This window comes from Myotis daubentonii, chromosome 2 (assembly GCF_963259705.1).
Source record: "Myotis daubentonii chromosome 2, mMyoDau2.1, whole genome shotgun sequence".
NCBI lineage: Eukaryota > Metazoa > Chordata > Mammalia > Chiroptera > Vespertilionidae > Myotis > Myotis daubentonii.
Genome location: NC_081841.1, coordinates 49073083 through 49091249, shown reverse-complemented (window position 1 = coordinate 49091249; position 18167 = coordinate 49073083). Strand labels below are relative to the sequence as shown.

The 18167-nt window shown below is 42.6% G+C and overlaps 1 protein-coding gene across 5 annotated transcripts in view; it reads left to right on the top strand.

The window, feature by feature from the left end:
* Positions 1–18167, top strand: part of SENP1 (SUMO specific peptidase 1) — an 87472-nt gene that overhangs the window by 36709 nt on the left and 32596 nt on the right. For 4 of the 5 annotated variants that reach the window (XM_059682689.1, XM_059682691.1, XM_059682688.1 and 1 more), the window contains 5 exons: positions 6872–7075; positions 8223–8302; positions 9244–9328; positions 9852–9947; positions 10951–13016. In XM_059682689.1, the coding sequence (XP_059538672.1) occupies positions 6872–7075; positions 8223–8302; positions 9244–9328; positions 9852–9947; positions 10951–11013 (528 nt within the window). In that variant the 3' untranslated portion in view covers positions 11014–13016. Of the gene's footprint in view, positions 1–6871; positions 7076–8222; positions 8303–9243; positions 9329–9851; positions 9948–10950; positions 13017–18167 lie in introns of those variants that run through there. The other variant, XM_059682692.1, reaches the window with a different exon arrangement.

Below are 18167 nucleotides of genomic sequence, written 5' to 3'. Positions count from 1 at the left end.
ATCCACCCGACCCACCCTCCGCCAGGCCTGCCATCCATGTGCGCAGCCCGGTGGCCGGTAGGGTGGGGCGCGCCTGCCCTGTGTGGCGGGCAGCGGGGCGGCACGGCAGAGGGCCTGCCATCTGCGACCCAGTGCAGGATCCGGGCCTGCCATCTGCCACCCAGGGAGCGGGCCTAAGCCAGCAGGTGGTTATCTCCCGAGGGGTCCCAGACTGTGAGAGGGCACAGGTCGGGCTGAGGGACACCCCCACCGCCAGTGCACAAATTTTTGTGCACTAGGCCTCTAGTTATATCATATTGCCTCAGAATCTTAAATTGTATCCTGTTTTAGGATTAGATGTATGGAGTTTGAGAGCCATATGTCATGCCCAGCATGTTAATTTTTATCTGGAGCCAGCTGGACGGGCCCTTTTCTCTTTGCCACTGTGAATTTATAAGATACAAATTTTCATCAATTTCTGAATAATATCTTTGACCAAGAATAGTAAGGAATGTATGGTTTGATACTGCTTTGCAGTGGTTCTCAACCTGTGGGTCGCGACCCCTGAAAATACATCCTGCATATCAGATATTTACATTACGATTCATAACAGTAGTAAAATTACAGTTATGAAGTAGCAACGAAAATAATTTTATGGTTGGGGGTCACCACAACATGTGGAACTGTATTAAAGGGTCGCGGCATTAGGAAGGTTGAGAACCACTGCTTTAGGGGCTTTAGGGAAAACTACCTTTGCTTCTTTTAACACGTTGTATGCGGGAAACGTATTTACATGTTTTACTTTGACTGGTAGTAGAGTGCGGGACACGTATTAATACGTTTTTTATAGACTAGCGGTAGAATGCGGGTAACGTATAAATACGTTTATTTCTATACTTTTTTATTGCTCTAAAGGGATGCTAACATGCAGATATACGAATTCCAAAGGACAAAATTTGGGTCTCTAACACATACAATGGTGAATTATGTATGTACTTCCAGGTATAACGGTAATCTATTCAACTGCAAAAATGGCCCCCGCCACCTGTTAGCGCGCGTTAAAAACTACCCACAAACAATGTGTTAAAAATATATATATATTTTTTTATTGATTTCAGAGAGGAAGGGAGAGGGAGAGAAGGAGATAGAAACATCAGTGATGAGAGAGAATCATTGATTATGCTTTCTGCATGCCCCTTAATGGGGATTGAGCCCACAACCTGGGCATGTAGCCTGATCAGGAATGGAATCAGTGACAAACTTTTGGTTCATGGTTTGACGCTCAACCACTGAGCCACATGGGCCAGGCCACCTTTGCTTCTTTATGCTCAAAATAGTGATATTAAAACATTGGAACAAATAGAGAAGAAAAAAAAAGGCTTACCAAATCAAAAGGCAAAATGAAAATCAAGGACAGTCAAAAGTATCCACCAATTAAGTGTTTTTGATTTGGAGTCATTGACCTCTGGTCTCTTACCATTTTTTGCCTGCCACTGCTAAGTGGGAAGGGGTCAGTTATTCTACCGGAATGTGACCTGTTTGTTGTAGATTATGCAAAACCTTCTAGGGGGCAGCAATGAGTAGGCTATGAGCTAAGTTCTTGCTATTTTATTATGGCAGTTACCTCAGTGAGGTCCCTTACAGAGGCAGCATTCACCAGGACATATTTTCCATTCCCTGGTCCCTCAGAGGCTGGATTTTTAGCAAGCAAAGTTAATGGAAATTACATTATTTAGAAGAGATGAGGGGAAGGAAATATTCTCTGTCTACTTTATCTCTGTCAAGCCTACCTATAACTTGTAGGGAGTACTTGTCTTCTGAGTTCAGAATAATGGTAACCTTGAAAGCAGGTGCCAGTCACATGTCCACAATGATGATGAGAACCATTTTAAAAAGCACCATTTTTAAAGTACCTTACTTCTCAGGCTTTCAAAGTTATTGCCTGTTAGAAACTAGCATTCTGATAGGGAATTAGTAGGTTTTCTTAAGTATTTGTATTCATTTAAAAACTAGAGGCCTGGAGCACAAAATTCATGCACTGGGGGAGAGGGGGCCCCTCAGCCTGGCCTGTGCTCTCTCAGTCCGGGAGCCCCGCAATTGATCACACCAAAGAGGGAGGCCCAGGCTATGTGCCACAGCGCCAATGGCCAAGTAGACTGGGGCCCAAAGAAGGAGGCCCCGCCCACCCGCTGCGGGGTAGCCTGGGCCTCCCTCTTTGGGGCGATTGTGGAGCCCCCCCCGACTTATCGATTGCCCTGGTGGCCTGGGCCTCCCTCTGTACAGCGATCATGGGGCAATGGTGGGGCCCCCCAACCAATCACATCACACCCGCTTTGGCTGGTCTGGCGCCAGTGCGTGTCATCGCATTGGCTGGTCGTCTGGATGGTCTTTCTGCTGTTTGGTTTTTCGGTCAATTTGCATATTACGCTTTTATTATTATAGATACTTATTTCAGTTGTGAACTCTCGGTCTTCTTTTGCAAGATTTAATATCATTATAGTTTACTTCTTTAAAGTATTTCTTAATAGAACTAGTCCTATTAATTAACCAAAGACTTATGTGGGTAATACGGAGAATTGTAATTACAGTTATCATGACTCCATAAAAATTGATATTGCCTACCTTTCTCTAAAACTTTAGCAAGTAATTATAATAATTTGTTGCTTAAATTTCCATGTGAGAAAAAAATGGGGCAGATGTTCACAATGAGGGATGCAATACACAGAACTTTACGTGAAGTCTGCCTTTTTGGTTTTAATAATATTAGTAGGTTAAATCTTAGGAGTGAATGACCTTCTGACTCATGATATTCAGGTGTTGCTGCTTGGTTAGTCTTTTGGGCTTTGTGGGTGGCTAGGATAGGTTTAATTTAAAGATCAGAATAGTCCCAGGCCCCTGTTGCTCAGTCATTAGAGCAGTGATGGCAAATCTATGACACGCGTGTCAGAGGTGACACGCAAACTCGTTTTTTTGGTTGATTTTTCTTTGTTAAATGGCATTTAAATATATAAAATAAATATCAAAAATATGTCTTGGTTTTACTATGGTTGCAAATATCAAAAAATTTCTATATGTAACATGGCACCAGAGTTAAGTTAGGGTTTTTCAAAATGCTGACATGCCGAGCTCAAAAGGTTCGCCATCACTGCATTAGAGCATTGGCCCGCACACTGAAGGGTTGCAGGTTCGAATCCTGGTCAAGGGAAAGTAACTGAATTGCAGGTCAATCCCTGGCCCCAAGTCGGGGTGTGTGCGGAAGACAACCAATTGATGTATCTGTCTTGCATCAATGTGTCTCTCTCTCCCCTCCCTCCCAATTCTCTCTCTCTCTCTCTTATATAGATTTCTTTTATTGATTTCAGCGAGGGAGAGAGAGAGAAACATCAATGAGAGAGAATCATTGATTGGCTGCCTCCTGCACACCCCCTACTGGGGGTCGAGCCCACAACCCAGGCCTTGTGCCTTTGGCCAGAATCGAACCTGGGACCCTTTGGTCCACAGGCCGACACTATCCACTGAGCCAAACCAGCTAGGGCCCTCCCTCCCAACTTTTTAAAAATCAATGGAAAAAATAACCTTGGGTGAGGATTAATAAAAAAAATAAAATAAAAATCAGGATTGGAAGACCAAGGTGAAAAATCTAGGAGAGGTAAAGTAGGAAAAACAGCTTTGTTTCCCCTGAAAGTTATCTTGATCTCTGCTCAGGAACACTGACATGCCCAGAATTTTTAGAATATTTTTTTCCTAAGCCAATTTGAGGGTTTCAGAATGTAACATTGGGAAGGGTTAAAAGTCAAGGTTTTACTGTTAGTGAGATGTTTTACTTCTAAATGCATGAGAAAACAATAGCTTGGCTGGTTTAGTGGGCAAAAAGGAAGATACAAATAGCAGTGGCCATTTATGTCATTGTGGTAACATACAGGAAAAGGATTGAGTCCTTAGTTTGAAAACATTGTAGGCTTTTCTTTTAAAGAGAAGCTTTTTTTCGGCTTTATCCTGGCTGCTCTTCAAATAAAATCACAAAGGAACAAGACACTATAAACAACCATCCCACCCCCAAACAGGACTGCATAGACAAGCAGGCGCTCATAGCCAAGGCTGTGAAGGCAGCAGGAAGGGCAGCTCCTTAGGCACCAGGAGCCATAGCGAGCAGAGGCAAGTGTGGGTCCCCAAAAGAGTGACAAGTGGACTAACACTGGCTGTCGTCCTCAGATGTTGATATATTGGCAAGACCAACAGTAGGCGCAGGGCTGGTTTGCTACTTTTAGCCCCTTATTTCAAAGGCAATTGAAGATCTTCTGGAGCTAAGAGCGGCTTGTGTGTAGAAAGGCTCTCTCCATGGGAGGGGAGGAACCCTTGTCTTCACAAAATATAAGCAAATACTCTGACCATCACTGCTTCTTTTTCATCTTAAGTACTGTGATCCCTTCTCTCATTTCTTTCTCCTTCATCTTCAGCCCTCCTCTGTGAGATGACATGTAGGATTCTTTTTGTTCTCTAATTCCTAGCTTGTTTTTTTGGTATGATTGTGTCTTGGCTGAACTATGGCAATTTTCCTCATTTGGACAGAGTAATAGCTGAAAAACCAAGGAGAGAAACTTGAATCTAAATTCTGTCTCAGATGTCAGATTATACATTTTCAGCTAATGGGAGGGAACATTGAGGCCACCACACTCCCTCCTACTGGGATACAGGAGAAATGAAAAAGAACCCACATCACTTCTTAGAGCTAATTAATAAGCTGGCTTTGGAGGAGGCCATTTCCCTCTCAGTGGAGAAATGTCGGTTGGAGGCAGAGCTAAAGCAGTGGGAGAGGGGTTCTTAAAGGAAACAGATGGTGTTGGGTGTCCTGATTGCTAGGCCTTTGTTTCTGTTTGGAGGGGTTGGTCTATAGTCCACACACACACAAGAGAACCCCAAACAACTCAGGCAGTGTAAGTCCAGCTAAACTTCATTCGTCTGTAGCATTCTTTCCTCCTAAAAAATAGGATAGTCATATGTAGCTTGACATTCATTTATGTCATACTTTTTTACTTCAGGGTAATTATCCCAAAGGTCACAATTATGGGCACCTGGGGAAGAAATATCTCCATGGCTTTCATTTGCTTGGCTGTCCTTATCTCTGCCTGATTCCTTCCACCTTTCCCTTGAGTCGTTATTGCCTCAAATATGTAACTTGCCTGCCCCATAGAAGGTTTGGCTTACAGTGACTGGCAGGTCACCTGCCTATTCACTTCACCCCTTAGACTGAAGGATTTGGTGTCATAACATGGCTAGTATTGTGGGGTGGGTAGAACGCCAGAGGAATCAGTCCCTTCTTGCTGGTTTTCTCTCATTAGATAATGTAGTTTATAGCCTAATTATAGCCTAATCTGTGCTTGCTGGGCAGACCCTCCTGTATTCCTGGCTGCCTTCATTCCTACAAGCATTATTAGCACCATTGTCCTTGAGGGCAGAATTATATAGGAAATCTAGATTGAGAAAGCTATAATCCTAATTGTGTCTCAATTCATTATCATTATTTAAAATAACTGAGTTCCAATTATCTTTTGGGAATCACACCAGACAGAGAATTAGCCACAACCTAAGCTCTCTCGGCCTGCTGGGCCCATTGCTCAGTCTTCAGAGATGTAGGCAGAACAGTGTCTTTCTTCAACCCTAGTCATCCCCTCTCCCTCCTGCCTCCAGTTCTGCCTCATGGCAAGTGTGGTTTCCCTGCAACTGCCTAGGTATCCTCATCTATAGGCCCTTTCTCTAGTCTAGACCATGCTCTGGTGTGTTCCTGGCAGTGGTCCCTGCTGCCTGCCCGGTATGTAGGTGCCTACTGTTGGGCAGTAGCTCATTGCTCTGGCATCCTAATGTGTAAATATTTTGTCAAAGGACCGGGGCATTTTCCCATTCCCCAAAAAGCATTCTGAAAAACATGCCTGTTTTCTTAGTCATATTTCCAAGCTGTGGATCAGTTAGCCCATTCATTCCTTGCAGTTGACAGACACTGGCCTGGCCTCATCTGACCACATAAAGTAAGTATGCAGTAACTTCTGGCCCAGTAACTTACAAGCTTTAGTACCAAGGAGCCCTGGACCTCAAGGAACCATAGACAACATAGTCACAATTAGAGAACACATTGCTTCATTAATAGAAAGAATCACATATTTCCTGTTCAAGCATTTTAATTTCTTTCATTCATACTTGACATTGAAGGCATAAATAGAATCAACAAAAATGAGAAAGCTAACCATACAGATTCTGGGGAGAACTTTACTCTTTGGTGTGTAACTGTACTTCCAGGTCTTATGTTATATTGGTTTTTATACTATATTCAAGTGTGCCTCTATAAAAGGTGACATTGCTCAACTACTGTCATTTTATAAGTGTTTTGTCCAGTATAATTGATGATTTATCCTGTTATTCAGGTCTGCTTGAAACCAAAACAGTTTGTCTCTGCAAGCTAGCTTAAAGGCTAAAAGACAATCTTTAGCATTGAACCAAAGTTTTCTATCTTTGTGTAAAAACAGGTGACCCACGTATAAGAACTGAACTGTTGGTCTTAGCCTTGTTAACAGATTTGACCCAATCCTGTCTTCTGGCCAGCATCTGCCCATATGTATCCCCAACTCCATTATTTATTTATTTATATATATATATATATATATATATATATATATGACCTCAGCTTTTTGTTTTCACTGTTTATAACCTCCTCACTGTTTATAGCCTCCCTTCTAGTCAGAATTCAATATAGGGCCATGAGGCTGTTGCATGTTAAAGTCTTAATTGAGTTAATTAGGAAACAATAGCATATGTTGTACAATACAACACTGCTTTTCCTTCATATAACAATTATTATGAAAGGCCTGATATAATACGTACATATAATTTCTTCCCACAGATCATCAATTTCTACATGAATATGCTGATGGAGCGAAGTAAAGAGAAGGGATTGCCAAGTGTACATGCATTTAATACCTTTTTTTTTACTAAGTTAAAAACAGCTGGTTACCAGGCTGTGAAACGCTGGACAAAGAAAGTGGATGTATTTTCTGTTGACATTCTTTTGGTGCCCATTCACCTGGGAGTGCACTGGTGTCTTGCTGTGAGTACCCACTTGTTTTTGGTAAAATTTTAAAAGGATTTATATAATTATAGAATACACAGAGAATAGTGAGTATTAGTTCTAGTTCTTCACTGGGTGATTGAGAGAACAGTAGTATTTAGTTGGCTAGAAATTGGATAGATCAATGAACTTTCTGTTAAGAGTGAGAGATACTTAGACTTTGAAGAAAGCTGTGTAATTTCCTTTTCTGGAAATATTTAAAAAGGAATTATAAGTCTAAGCAGCCTCAAGGTAAAAGCATGGGGAGAAAAAGTGACTTTTTAAATTTTTACACTCCCATCCTCTTTATTATGCAGAGCAATTCAGTAATTTCTGCACTGCATCTGTCTTTTCAGGCTGTGTCCCATCTTTTAAAAGCCACATGTGTCTTTAAGGTATTTTCCTAAACAAAAAGAATTCCCTCCTGTAGAGGGATTCCTGCAGAGGAATTTTTTTTTTTTTTAGTTTAATTTTTTATTTCCTTCACTTGTACTTAGATCATGCTTGACAATTTTGGAACTCTTTTTAAGGACATCAATAAACTACAAGGCAAGAGAATTTAGCTCAATTTATCAAAACCTGTATAAAAAGTGACTTCCTAATGATGCTGCCAGTTCAGATCCCGTGGCTATTATTTTCTGCCTAATCATGACTTGGCCTTGCATACTTGGTAATTGAATATTTTTTATGACTCTGAGAACATGGCTTAGCGAATTAATGAAAGTATGAGAGTTATTTCAGTCTTTTTTTGAATTACATTTTAAAAACATAAAGCCAAAGGAAATTCTCCAGGTAAAGAAATGACACCCATAATCTGTTATTATCTTTCTGAAACTGTGGAAATGACTTCAGTGAACTTACATTCTCTGAAGAACATGTTGTGTCTTCATTGTTGCCCACATTGTGGATGGGGACCCTAAATACAGAAAAAGGTTTTAGGGCAATTAATGGGGTCAGCAGTTGATCAGCCCCCACTGTAGTTCTGTATTCTGTCTTCTGCTGATTAAGCATGGTGTGATGCACAATATCAATCATACATGTTATGATTTCACAGGAAATCTGGCAAAAGGTTCCAGGGAAGGGAAAAGCTGAGAAACCAGTCTTCTTCACTTTTTAAACACAGATTTTTTTTTTTTTTTATTCCTAGGTTGTGGACTTTAGAAAGAAGAATATTACCTATTACGACTCTATGGGTGGGATAAACAACGAAGCCTGCAGGATCCTTTTGTAAGTAAGGAGTTGAGGACGGAAGAGTATGGTGTCGGTATATGTTGTCTTCCAGCTATTGAACTCAGTTATTTTATACCTTCAGTGAACTAATTAATAAAGGAAATTTTCATATTAAGTAAGAATGGATATTTTACTTTACAAGTAAAGTTTAATAATGTAAACTTTGTAAATAGTTTACAACTTTGTAAATAAATAATGTAAAATATATGCCCTAATGGGGACAATTACTGTCCTAGTGCACTAAAATATAGAGTGGGTATGTACATATAGTTATAGAAACTATTTAGAAATCATCTAATCCAACCTCCTAATATCGCAGATGAAGATACCAAACCCACAGAGTAATTTTCATTTGCCCAGGCCCTACTAGATAGTGGCTTAACTGGGAACCAGAATGCAAATCTGTTTATACCCTATCTGTTTCTCTTTCTAAAATGCTTATTCCTCCCTGTACCACTCTGATAGATAGGTTCCAGAATGGTGAGCAGGTTGCACTTATGAAGAATGCTCCATATTAGGTGTATACTCAACATATTGTTGGCTTGGATTGAATTTTTGCACAGGAGACTCAAGACTAATAGTAAATAAATAGTTTGATGTTGCTAGAGAAACATTCTTCTTCCATTAGATTGAATTTGAAAGGACCATATAAACCAAGGAAACGAATCAAAACTCGTTCCTCAGGAGGAACAGTAGATAGAAGGAACCCTAGTTATCAGAGAAACATCATGTTTCTCTTGGGTGGACAGGGTAGGCATGAATTGTGGGAGTCCCAAGGGAGGCTTAGCAGTGTAAAGATACCCCACCCAACACTGTATACTGTTTTTTCTCAGAAGCATATATGAAAACTCTTCCTAAGGTTGCCTGCTCCATTCTTTGGGTGGCAGTGGTCATCCATGTTCTCCACAGCTCATCTCATTCTCTCCCAATACCTTTAGGCAATACCTAAAGCAGGAGAGCATTGACAAGAAAAGGAAAGAGTTTGACACCAATGGCTGGCAGCTCTTCAGCAAGAAAAGCCAGGTACATTTGATCTTGATGAGATAAAAGTTCCTGACATGAGAGTAGTTGGGAAGGAAAAGGTATTACTGTTTGATTCCCAGGGAGCTTCTTAGTGTCTGTCCTGACTTCAGCTTGGTTGTTTTGTTCCTTGGGGAAGATAGAGAAAGCTATTTGTGGGAAAACTGGTAATGTGTTTCTTATGTAGAGCTAGGTTTTCTAAATGCCCAGCTATTTTGCTAAGCTTTTCGCTCCTGTAAGATGTGTTTGCTGATTGTTTGGCCCTACTGGGAGGGACCAGATTTTACACCCTTAGGTGCCATGGACGTCTGAGATGGTTTCCTATGTGGTTAATATGAAGTCCACAGGCCTGAGAAGCTCTATTTTTTCTCTGAGCCTATGTTGTTCTGAGTGGGGAACGAGGGGTCATTTCTACAAAATTCAGGGAAACCTGTAAAATTTATCTGCTTTGGTTCTTATTTATAGTCTAACAAGAAGGAAAGAACCTTGGAAAGATGTTACCTTTTCATTGTTTTTGGTCTTTTAGGAAATTCCACAGCAGATGAATGGAAGTGATTGTGGGATGTTTGCCTGCAAATATGCTGACTGCATTACCAAAGACAGACCAATCAACTTCACACAGGTGAGCTGAGGCCTCAGGGGTTAGGGACCTCTCTGTCCACCCTGTCTCCAGGTCCCGCCAGGTGTTTTTTTCTCTACTTGCTCTGATTAGGGGGCTCTGCTTCGGCCTGTAGCTTGTAACACTGGTGGTTACTGCCTGCCACATCATAAGACAAAGAAGGATAATAATAGATCACATCCCGGGTTTCCATGTATCACACACTGAGGTCAAAGAATCCTGGGCAATAGCAGAGCCTTCTCTGCCCACCTCGCCCACCTACTTCAAAGCCTGTAAAAACGGAGAACTGGGACCAGAGCACATTTTCTTCAGTTTCTTTATACTTTGTTAGCACTCAAGTTTTGCTAACCTCAACTAACTTTTTACTTCTGTTTGAATTAATAGCTTTACTGGATTTTTCCATCATAGTTCGTGACTCTTGCAGTTCCCATAACTCTTCCTCTAAAAAGTGACTTTTAGATTTTCATCCTCAAGATTTCAATGTAGAGGACTTGATAGACATTCTCAGAATTTCTTAAGAGACATTTAGGTATAGCCAGGGGATACCTGGAAATGCCCAATAAAACTTCTGAGGACACCGCAATGGAAAATAGCAGTGGATGCCTGGTCGTTGTGACTCAGTGGTTGAGTATTGACATCTGAACCAGGAGGTCACGGTTCACTTCCATGTCAGGGCACATGCCCAGATTTTGGGTCCAATCCCCAGTAGGGGACGTGCAGGAGGCAGCTGATCAGTGATTCTCTCTCATCATTGATGTTTCTATCTCTCCCTTCTTCTCTGAAATCAATAAAAAATATATATATTAAAAAAGAAAAGAAAATAGTAATAGGAAAAAGCAATGGAAAGGAAAAAGAATCACATGTAATCAAGAATGAGAAATTTGAAAGACCAAAAATGCAACTGAGACTATAGTTGAAAAACTCAAGGAGGAAAGGAATATGGGGAAAGGAGTGTTGGGTCTGGGTTAAAGAAATGAAAATGAAGGGTGTCTCTGTGTCCCTACAGCAACACATGCCATACTTCCGGAAGCGGATGGTCTGGGAGATTCTCCACCGAAAGCTCTTGTGAAGACTGTCTCAGTCAGCAGGCATTGACGTTGTGGGACCAGCTCTTCGTTGTCTACAGCCAGAGACCTTGGAAACAGCCACTCCCAACTCCTGTTCTTGTAAAGCCCTTGATCCTGGATCAGGCCCTGGCGAGATGCATTCACAAGCACATCTGCCTTTCCTTTTGTATCTCAGATACTATTTTTGCAAAGAAACTTTGGTGCTGTGAAAGGGGTGAGGGACATCCCTAAGCTGAAGAGAGAGACTGCTTTTCACTTCTTCACTTCTGCCATCTTGTTTCCAAAGGGCTCCAGCCTCACTTGGTCCCTAATTAGGGGCTGAGAGAAGCTTGGAAAGACTCTTGGTTTCATATAAAACTCTTGTTGTTAGGCCTTACTAAGAGGTAGGAAAGGGCATGGGCAAAAACATAGGGATAAAAACCACCAGCATATGCACGCACACACACATACACACTTGGTTTTCAAGATGTTTTGTCAGGAAAGTGACTGTAAACTGGACTTTGGGGCACATGCCTAAGTTCCTCCTCTAGGATGTTTCCTATTTATATGCCCCGTTGTAAAATCTGTCTGCTTCTGTACCAGGCTGTTCTATCTGTAGCTTCCTCCCTCCTGAGGCACAATATATGAGCCCTGGGTGGACCCCAAAGTCCTGGGCAGTCCTTTTCTTAAAAGCATGATACGGGGAAGACCCACCCAGGGAATGGTTAGTGGAGCAACAAGGCACCACTTTTACTGCCGCCTACTTCTGACCAAGAAGAAGGACCTCAGTCTTTAGCATAAAATTCCAGCATTGGATGAATGCAAGTCTAGTTTGGTCTGTGGCTAGTTCATTTAAATATGTTTCTAACCACAGAGAATTTAATATATATAAATATATATATATATATTTCACAGGGATATGCTTTTTTTTTTAAAGGCTGAATGTGTTCATCATTTTAGCCTGTAGATTTATTTCCATTCTCCAAATTTAGCTCCAGCACGCACAGATCCCGGCCCCTATGTGTAGGGTGTTTGCGGGCTTCCTAACAGAATATTTTAAGACCTGGATAAACTTTGGCTTAGGGATAGAGGTTACAGAGGGAGGTGATATTTTCAACTGGAAAATGGGTGGAATTTGGACTGATCAACTTGAGATTGAAAAACTGCTATTCCTTTTGTTCTTTTTAGCACCACCCATCCCCTCTGAGAATTTCTCAGGCTAGCTAGTGAAACGATCCAATGCCAGTGTCATTTTTGTACTTAAGTTCCAAAATAGGAACGTTTTATACTTTTTTCTGTATTGTAATAGGTAGTTTTGTATGAAAGATTTTCTCCTCTTCCCTGGTACCTCATCCCTTCCAGCATTGTGCTTTCTCCCTAGGCTTATTTGAAAATTTTACTCTGTTTTATACCAAGCTTGTTTAGTACATTTTTCTATGTTTTACCGCAGGTTACAATTTGAAAAGAAAACTATTTTTTTTAAATATTCCATTGTTAACTGAATGTTACTGTTTCCACTCCAGCAACTAGATGTTCTACCCTTTTCATAACTGCCTGCCTTTTGGGGGGAAAACTACCTTTTGTTTGTTTTTCTTTTCTTCCTTTTTTTTTTTTTTTTTTTTGGTGTTTTCTATAGGAAATAAATAGCTTCCTATATATGAGTTGCTGGGACCTTACACATTCTCTTTTAGAAAGCAATGACATGCAGCCTCTTTGCAGGACTCCTGAACATTGACTCTGGTACTTATGTGTTTAAGTGACAACTTGAAACATGGCAGTATGGTATAGATTGGGACGATGATTCAGAAGACCTGCATTTTTCAGGCTCTCTCACTATTTCCGGGGGACTTGGAACAAAATAGTTTTCTGTATTTATTGTTTGTTTAGATTACATCTGTTTTACCTTCCTCGCAGACTTTTTGTACAGACCAAAGCAACAAATATTTATTGCCATGTATAGCAGAAAATGAAACCTGCAACAAAAGCACTATGAAAAATACATAAGATATTGTTGAGTCTGTCTGAACTTGGCCCCCTTTTCTGACCAATGCAGTTTTATACAGGGAGGAGTTAGTGATCCTGAGGCCACCCTTCATGGTAGGCGTGAGCTGAGCTGAGACCTAGGTTGTAGCCTAGATGGCTCATTGGGACCTAAATATAGACTGTTAGAGTGGGCTGTTCTCTCCAGAGGGCTCGCCAACAAGAGCAGGACCCACGTCTGGCAACTTACTTTTGCCTTCATTTGAGGGTGGGCTTTGATGACCAGGGGAGGGAAAAATACATTTCTGTATTCCATGGCCAAGGGCATGTTTCCAATATTTTGTTTAACCTTGTTTAAAGTAAATAAGCCTATTGCTTTTCTTTTCTCCTATTTTTCTCTTTCCCCTGGGCTCAGTGCTTATGGTCACTTACCTCCCCTAAAAAAGGAATATTTGAGGGATGATAAGCTCTAGGTGCCAGACATCAAGCCTTCAGCAGAAACCATAGCCCAGCAGTCATTCCTGGGCCCTGTACAGAGAAAGCCAGACCATTCCAGCCCATTTGAAATAACATGGTCTGAAGCACAGAGGTTAGTTACATCCCATTTGTCATCTGGGATCCATTGTTGCTTCTGGGAGTCCTGATTAGGGTTGAATGTAAGTACTTCTTCCTCATCCAACCTGGAGACTTTGTGTAAATTAACTCTTCTATATATGAAGCGCCTCACACTTCTCTGTAATATCAACTTCTCTTTTCTTTAGCCCCTGTAATCACACTAGCATCTATCCACTGTTCCTAGCAATATCGGCCCCCAAGTTTTAGTGATGTTGAGTGGGAACAGATAACCTGGAAGAGCACCTCCATCCAGCAGCCCCATCCCATAGCCTGTCCATCACCACCTGGCTTTACATGCTCATAAAAGGCTCTAGTGGGGAGAGGGGGAGGGTTCAGATAAGAGCCCCGGTGTTTTTGCTGTCTCAGCCTCTGGTCTTTCTCCTCAGCGATCCCTCCAGCTCTCAAATGTGCCTCCCAGGTTGAGAGAAATGACCGGCACTTGACACTCGGGCTTTGCCTTCTCCCTTGCTGCATCTGCATGGGTCAAGGTGAAGTGGCATATGGCGCTGTGACCCCGTGACTTCACATACCCAAGAGAGTTAGAAGAGGAGGTGAAAGGCTATCAGGCCCTGTTGTTGACTCAAACAGGCTGCATGCTAAGCTTGTGACAAAGTTGCCATATTTCCTAGAACAATCTATGGAGAGCTTAAAATTCATCCAGAAATTTTGGGAAGGACAATTAAGATTCAGCCCAGTTTCTTCCATCCAGAGCCTTACTTCACCTGTGCCGAATCCTAACATCTGTTCTATTAAGAGCCCATGACTTTGGAAGTGGGGAAGTGCATAAGAGCATGTGAGGTCATGCTGGTCACACATGAAGATAAGGGTGAGCTTACACATGTCTCCTCTGAGAGAGAGAAAAGAGAAACTAGGAAACTTTGAGCTAGAAGATAAAGCTCGATGAAATATTCATGTGAGCTGCCTCTCTGCCCATCAGGGGTAGAGTAGGGGGTCATTCCAGCTGTGAGGGGTTGGACCAGATGTCTAGAGTCTTGTCAAAGTCTAAGATTCTGAAATGTTAGTGAGGGCCACAATGCCGCTTGGAATAGAAATCAGTCAAGGTGAGAGGTTCAAGGTTAAAGTTTAAGGCCAATGTTATCATTAGCTTGGTCTTAGAGTTAAGACCCAGGTCAGTCTTACTCTGATGGGACTAATAGCTGCTAACTTTTCTCTATTCTCAGCTGAGCAGTAACATCCACTGCTTGATTTCTGGAGATTGTCCTTCCACCCTTCACAGAATATTAGTGCGTGAGGGAGAGGTGTGTGCCCAAGGGGCATAGTCTTCAGTCTGCTGGGTGCCCCTCATTCGGTTAATTACTCTTATTCCTTTCATAAATACAGAGCACACACACCCAAATCCTATCTCCCTGAAGCCTTCCCTGATCATATTAATATCTCTTACCTGGGGATCTGTAGCCCTTATAATCAGAAAATAACAACTTCACATGGTGTTTCCATTGTTATCTGCCTCTGACATCAGAAATGGACTGAGGCATGTCACCAGGAGGGCAGGTGAATGGTGCTTTTTTTCTAAGCCAGGAGTGTAAGCTCTCTCTCTCTGGCCTGTCAGGGAGGAGTTAGGGATACCTAAAACATTTATTTAGACAATACTGTAGGACTTGGGGGGAAAGGGCCACTCATGGCAGCCTGCAGTGAGGCTGCATCTCCATGGACCCCAGTGGTTCATCTCTGGTCCCAAACCTAATGCCCACTCCACCCTTAACAAACAGGCCTTGCTCAGCAGTTCAGCATGCCCTTCAGAGGGCTCAGCCCCTATCCTAGGGAGCTAATCAGAATAAAAGGAATTAACTGAATGAGGGGTGCCCAGCAGACTGAAGTTTTTTTTCCTAACCACATATATTTCTTTTTAAAATATATTTTAAAATGGATATTTAGAGAGGGAGAGAAACATTGATGTGAGAGTGGAACATCAATTGGCTGGCACCTGCAGCCCTCCCACCCCCCAGGGGACTGAGCCTACAACCCAGGCATGTGCCCTGACCAGGAATCGAACCGGCAACCTTTTGCTACATGGGACAATGCCCAACCAACTGAACAACACTGGCCAGGGCCACATACTTCTATTATGTATAGTTTTCTCCATGTTTTTTATTTCCAGTGATACTGTATAGCACTTACACATTGAGATTGTGGGTCCCTCTCTGACTGCTGTGTCCTTTAAATGGACTGTTTTACATGCTGCCTGTGCTGAGCCTGTGCAGAGCTAAGTTCCTGGAGGGCATTTGCCTTATACTCCTAGGGAGCCCGTTACCCTAGGTGTTTAATAAGCATGTGTTTAAGCACCGAGCTTGGGGGCCCGGAAGGGGGGAATGAAGAGATGTTTGACCAAGGAAATAAAAGCCATCTGTCCTCAAGGGCCCTATAGTCTAACACTTGAGAGTTCAGGAAGACACCACGCAATGTACCTTATGGAGAAGGCAGATACGAGGCACACAGTTCAGTGTGAAGCTGGAGATGGGCAGTGGAGAGGCAGAAGTGGAGAGTCAAGGATGCTATTGCCTTTCTCTGCCAGTGAGAGTGTGTGTGTGTGTGTGTGTGTGTGTGTGTGTGTGTGTGTGTGTGAGAGAGAGAGAGAGAGAGAGAGAGAGAGAGAGAGAGAGGGAGACTCCCTGGTTTTTAAAAGTTGATTTATTTAAAATAAATTATGTGGATTTTGCTTTCTTGCTTTGACTGGAAACTCCTGGTAGAAAAGACTCTATGGTGTTTGTCTCTCTATGACTGTCTCTCTGTCTCTTTGACTGTTTGTTCTGTCTCTGCCTGGGTCTGTGTCTCCTGATCCAAGCTGAAGCAGTGATTGGATCCTCAGTGTGGTCTGGATTCCTGAGTCCACCCCTTAACCAGGAGTCTGAATGCTGTTCATTCATTCATTTCATTCCACATACCTGGAATTGAATCCTGAACGCAAATAACATGCAAATCCGTGGCTCCCTGGCACCTTTTAAAACCGGGTCTCTCTGTGGAACTGGCCAGAGAACCCTCCTGAGCCAAACACACCAGTCAAGACTCTAACCCACCCTGATCACAGCATCCCTTGTCTCCTTGCCCCTGTCCTGCACCCCTTTTCCTTACAATCTAACCTCGAAGACATGCTCCCTCTGCTCTACCTGTAAAGCTCATTCTCCAAAGAATAAGACATAAGAAAGCACCAACTTCTGAAAGATCTCCCGCTATGTTGGTGAAAGCATTTTTATCTGTGTTGAGTTAGAAGAAACCCTTGTGGTCTCCAGGATATTCTTGAGTGCTGACATTTTTCTAGGCCTGGTTAAGATTTTTCAGTCATTTGAAAGTGGTTGAAGCGAGGAGGAAGAGCTTGAGGCCACCCTATATTCTGGTTCCTGAATGTGGTTAAAGATAGCTGAGGATTGCCTGGGTCTGCATGTATATTACCGGAGGGGAGAAAATGCCCTCAAAGTGGGGACCTGGGCCCAGTTGTGAGTCAGAGTCAGAGTCGCCTCTTTCCCCAGCTGCTCTGGGTGCCTTGTTTGGTCGTAGGTGCTGCAGAAGTTGCAAAGGCAATGGACCTGGGGCTCAGGTTCCTTGAGGAACTTGTGTGCTAGATGCTCTTCTTGAACCCCAGGAAAAATGCTTTGCTTCCTGTGTACCTGTGCCCCATTTACCATCAGCCCATCACCAGCCAATTGTGCCTATAATGGCCTAAGAGGCCCCACCACCACCTCACCAACACCATCCCCTACCACTGTGCCCAGGCCCACTGGTCCCGGCCACACAGGCATTCTTAGGCGTTTGTCTAACAGACCAAGCTGCTTCCATCTCACAGCCCTTCTACGTGCTGCTTCCTGTCAGGAAGGCCTTTCCCTAGATTTCCTCCTGACTGACTCCCTCATTCCCCTCCGGCTCTGGTGGGATATCAGCCCCACACCCCAATTCTTACTCTCCCTGGCTCTCTTCGTTTCTTTCTCTGTAGTATTGATATCTGACTGTATTATTTACTCATTTGTTTTGTCTGTCTCTCACTAAAATGTTCATACTGCGTCCCGGGTGCCTGGGATGGTCGAAGGTGAGAATTTTTGGAGTGAATGGATTACCGTTACTCAGCACCTCTGAGTTATGCTTCCTTTCCGTTTTGATAGCCTCCGCCTATTCAAGTCCTCATTTCCTCCTGTCTGGTTTACAGTGAGACCAGAGACCCTCTCCTGGGGTCTCTGGATTCATATTCATCATCCACTTAGCAGTTAGAGCTATCTTCTTCCAATAACATTAGTAATAAGAGTAAGCATTTGTTGAGGCCCTGGCCCCAACCTTATATACAAACACTTTATATACATGACCCATTTAATCCCCACAAGTCTATGATGTAGGTACTGTTATTATCCCCATTTCTCAGATTGAATAACTTGCCCAGAGTCTCACAAATTGGTCAATGACAGAAATAGGGACTTCAAGCCAAGAGGAAATGTCTTCAAAGCCTTTAAAAGCCCTGTGATCTGCCGCTTCACACAACCAGCATTTTTCGTGTCAATAGGTCAAGTGCCTAACCTGGACATCGTGGGGTCACTAGTGTGAATCCAGGGAAGAGAACCTTTGCTGAGGTGCAGAGTCC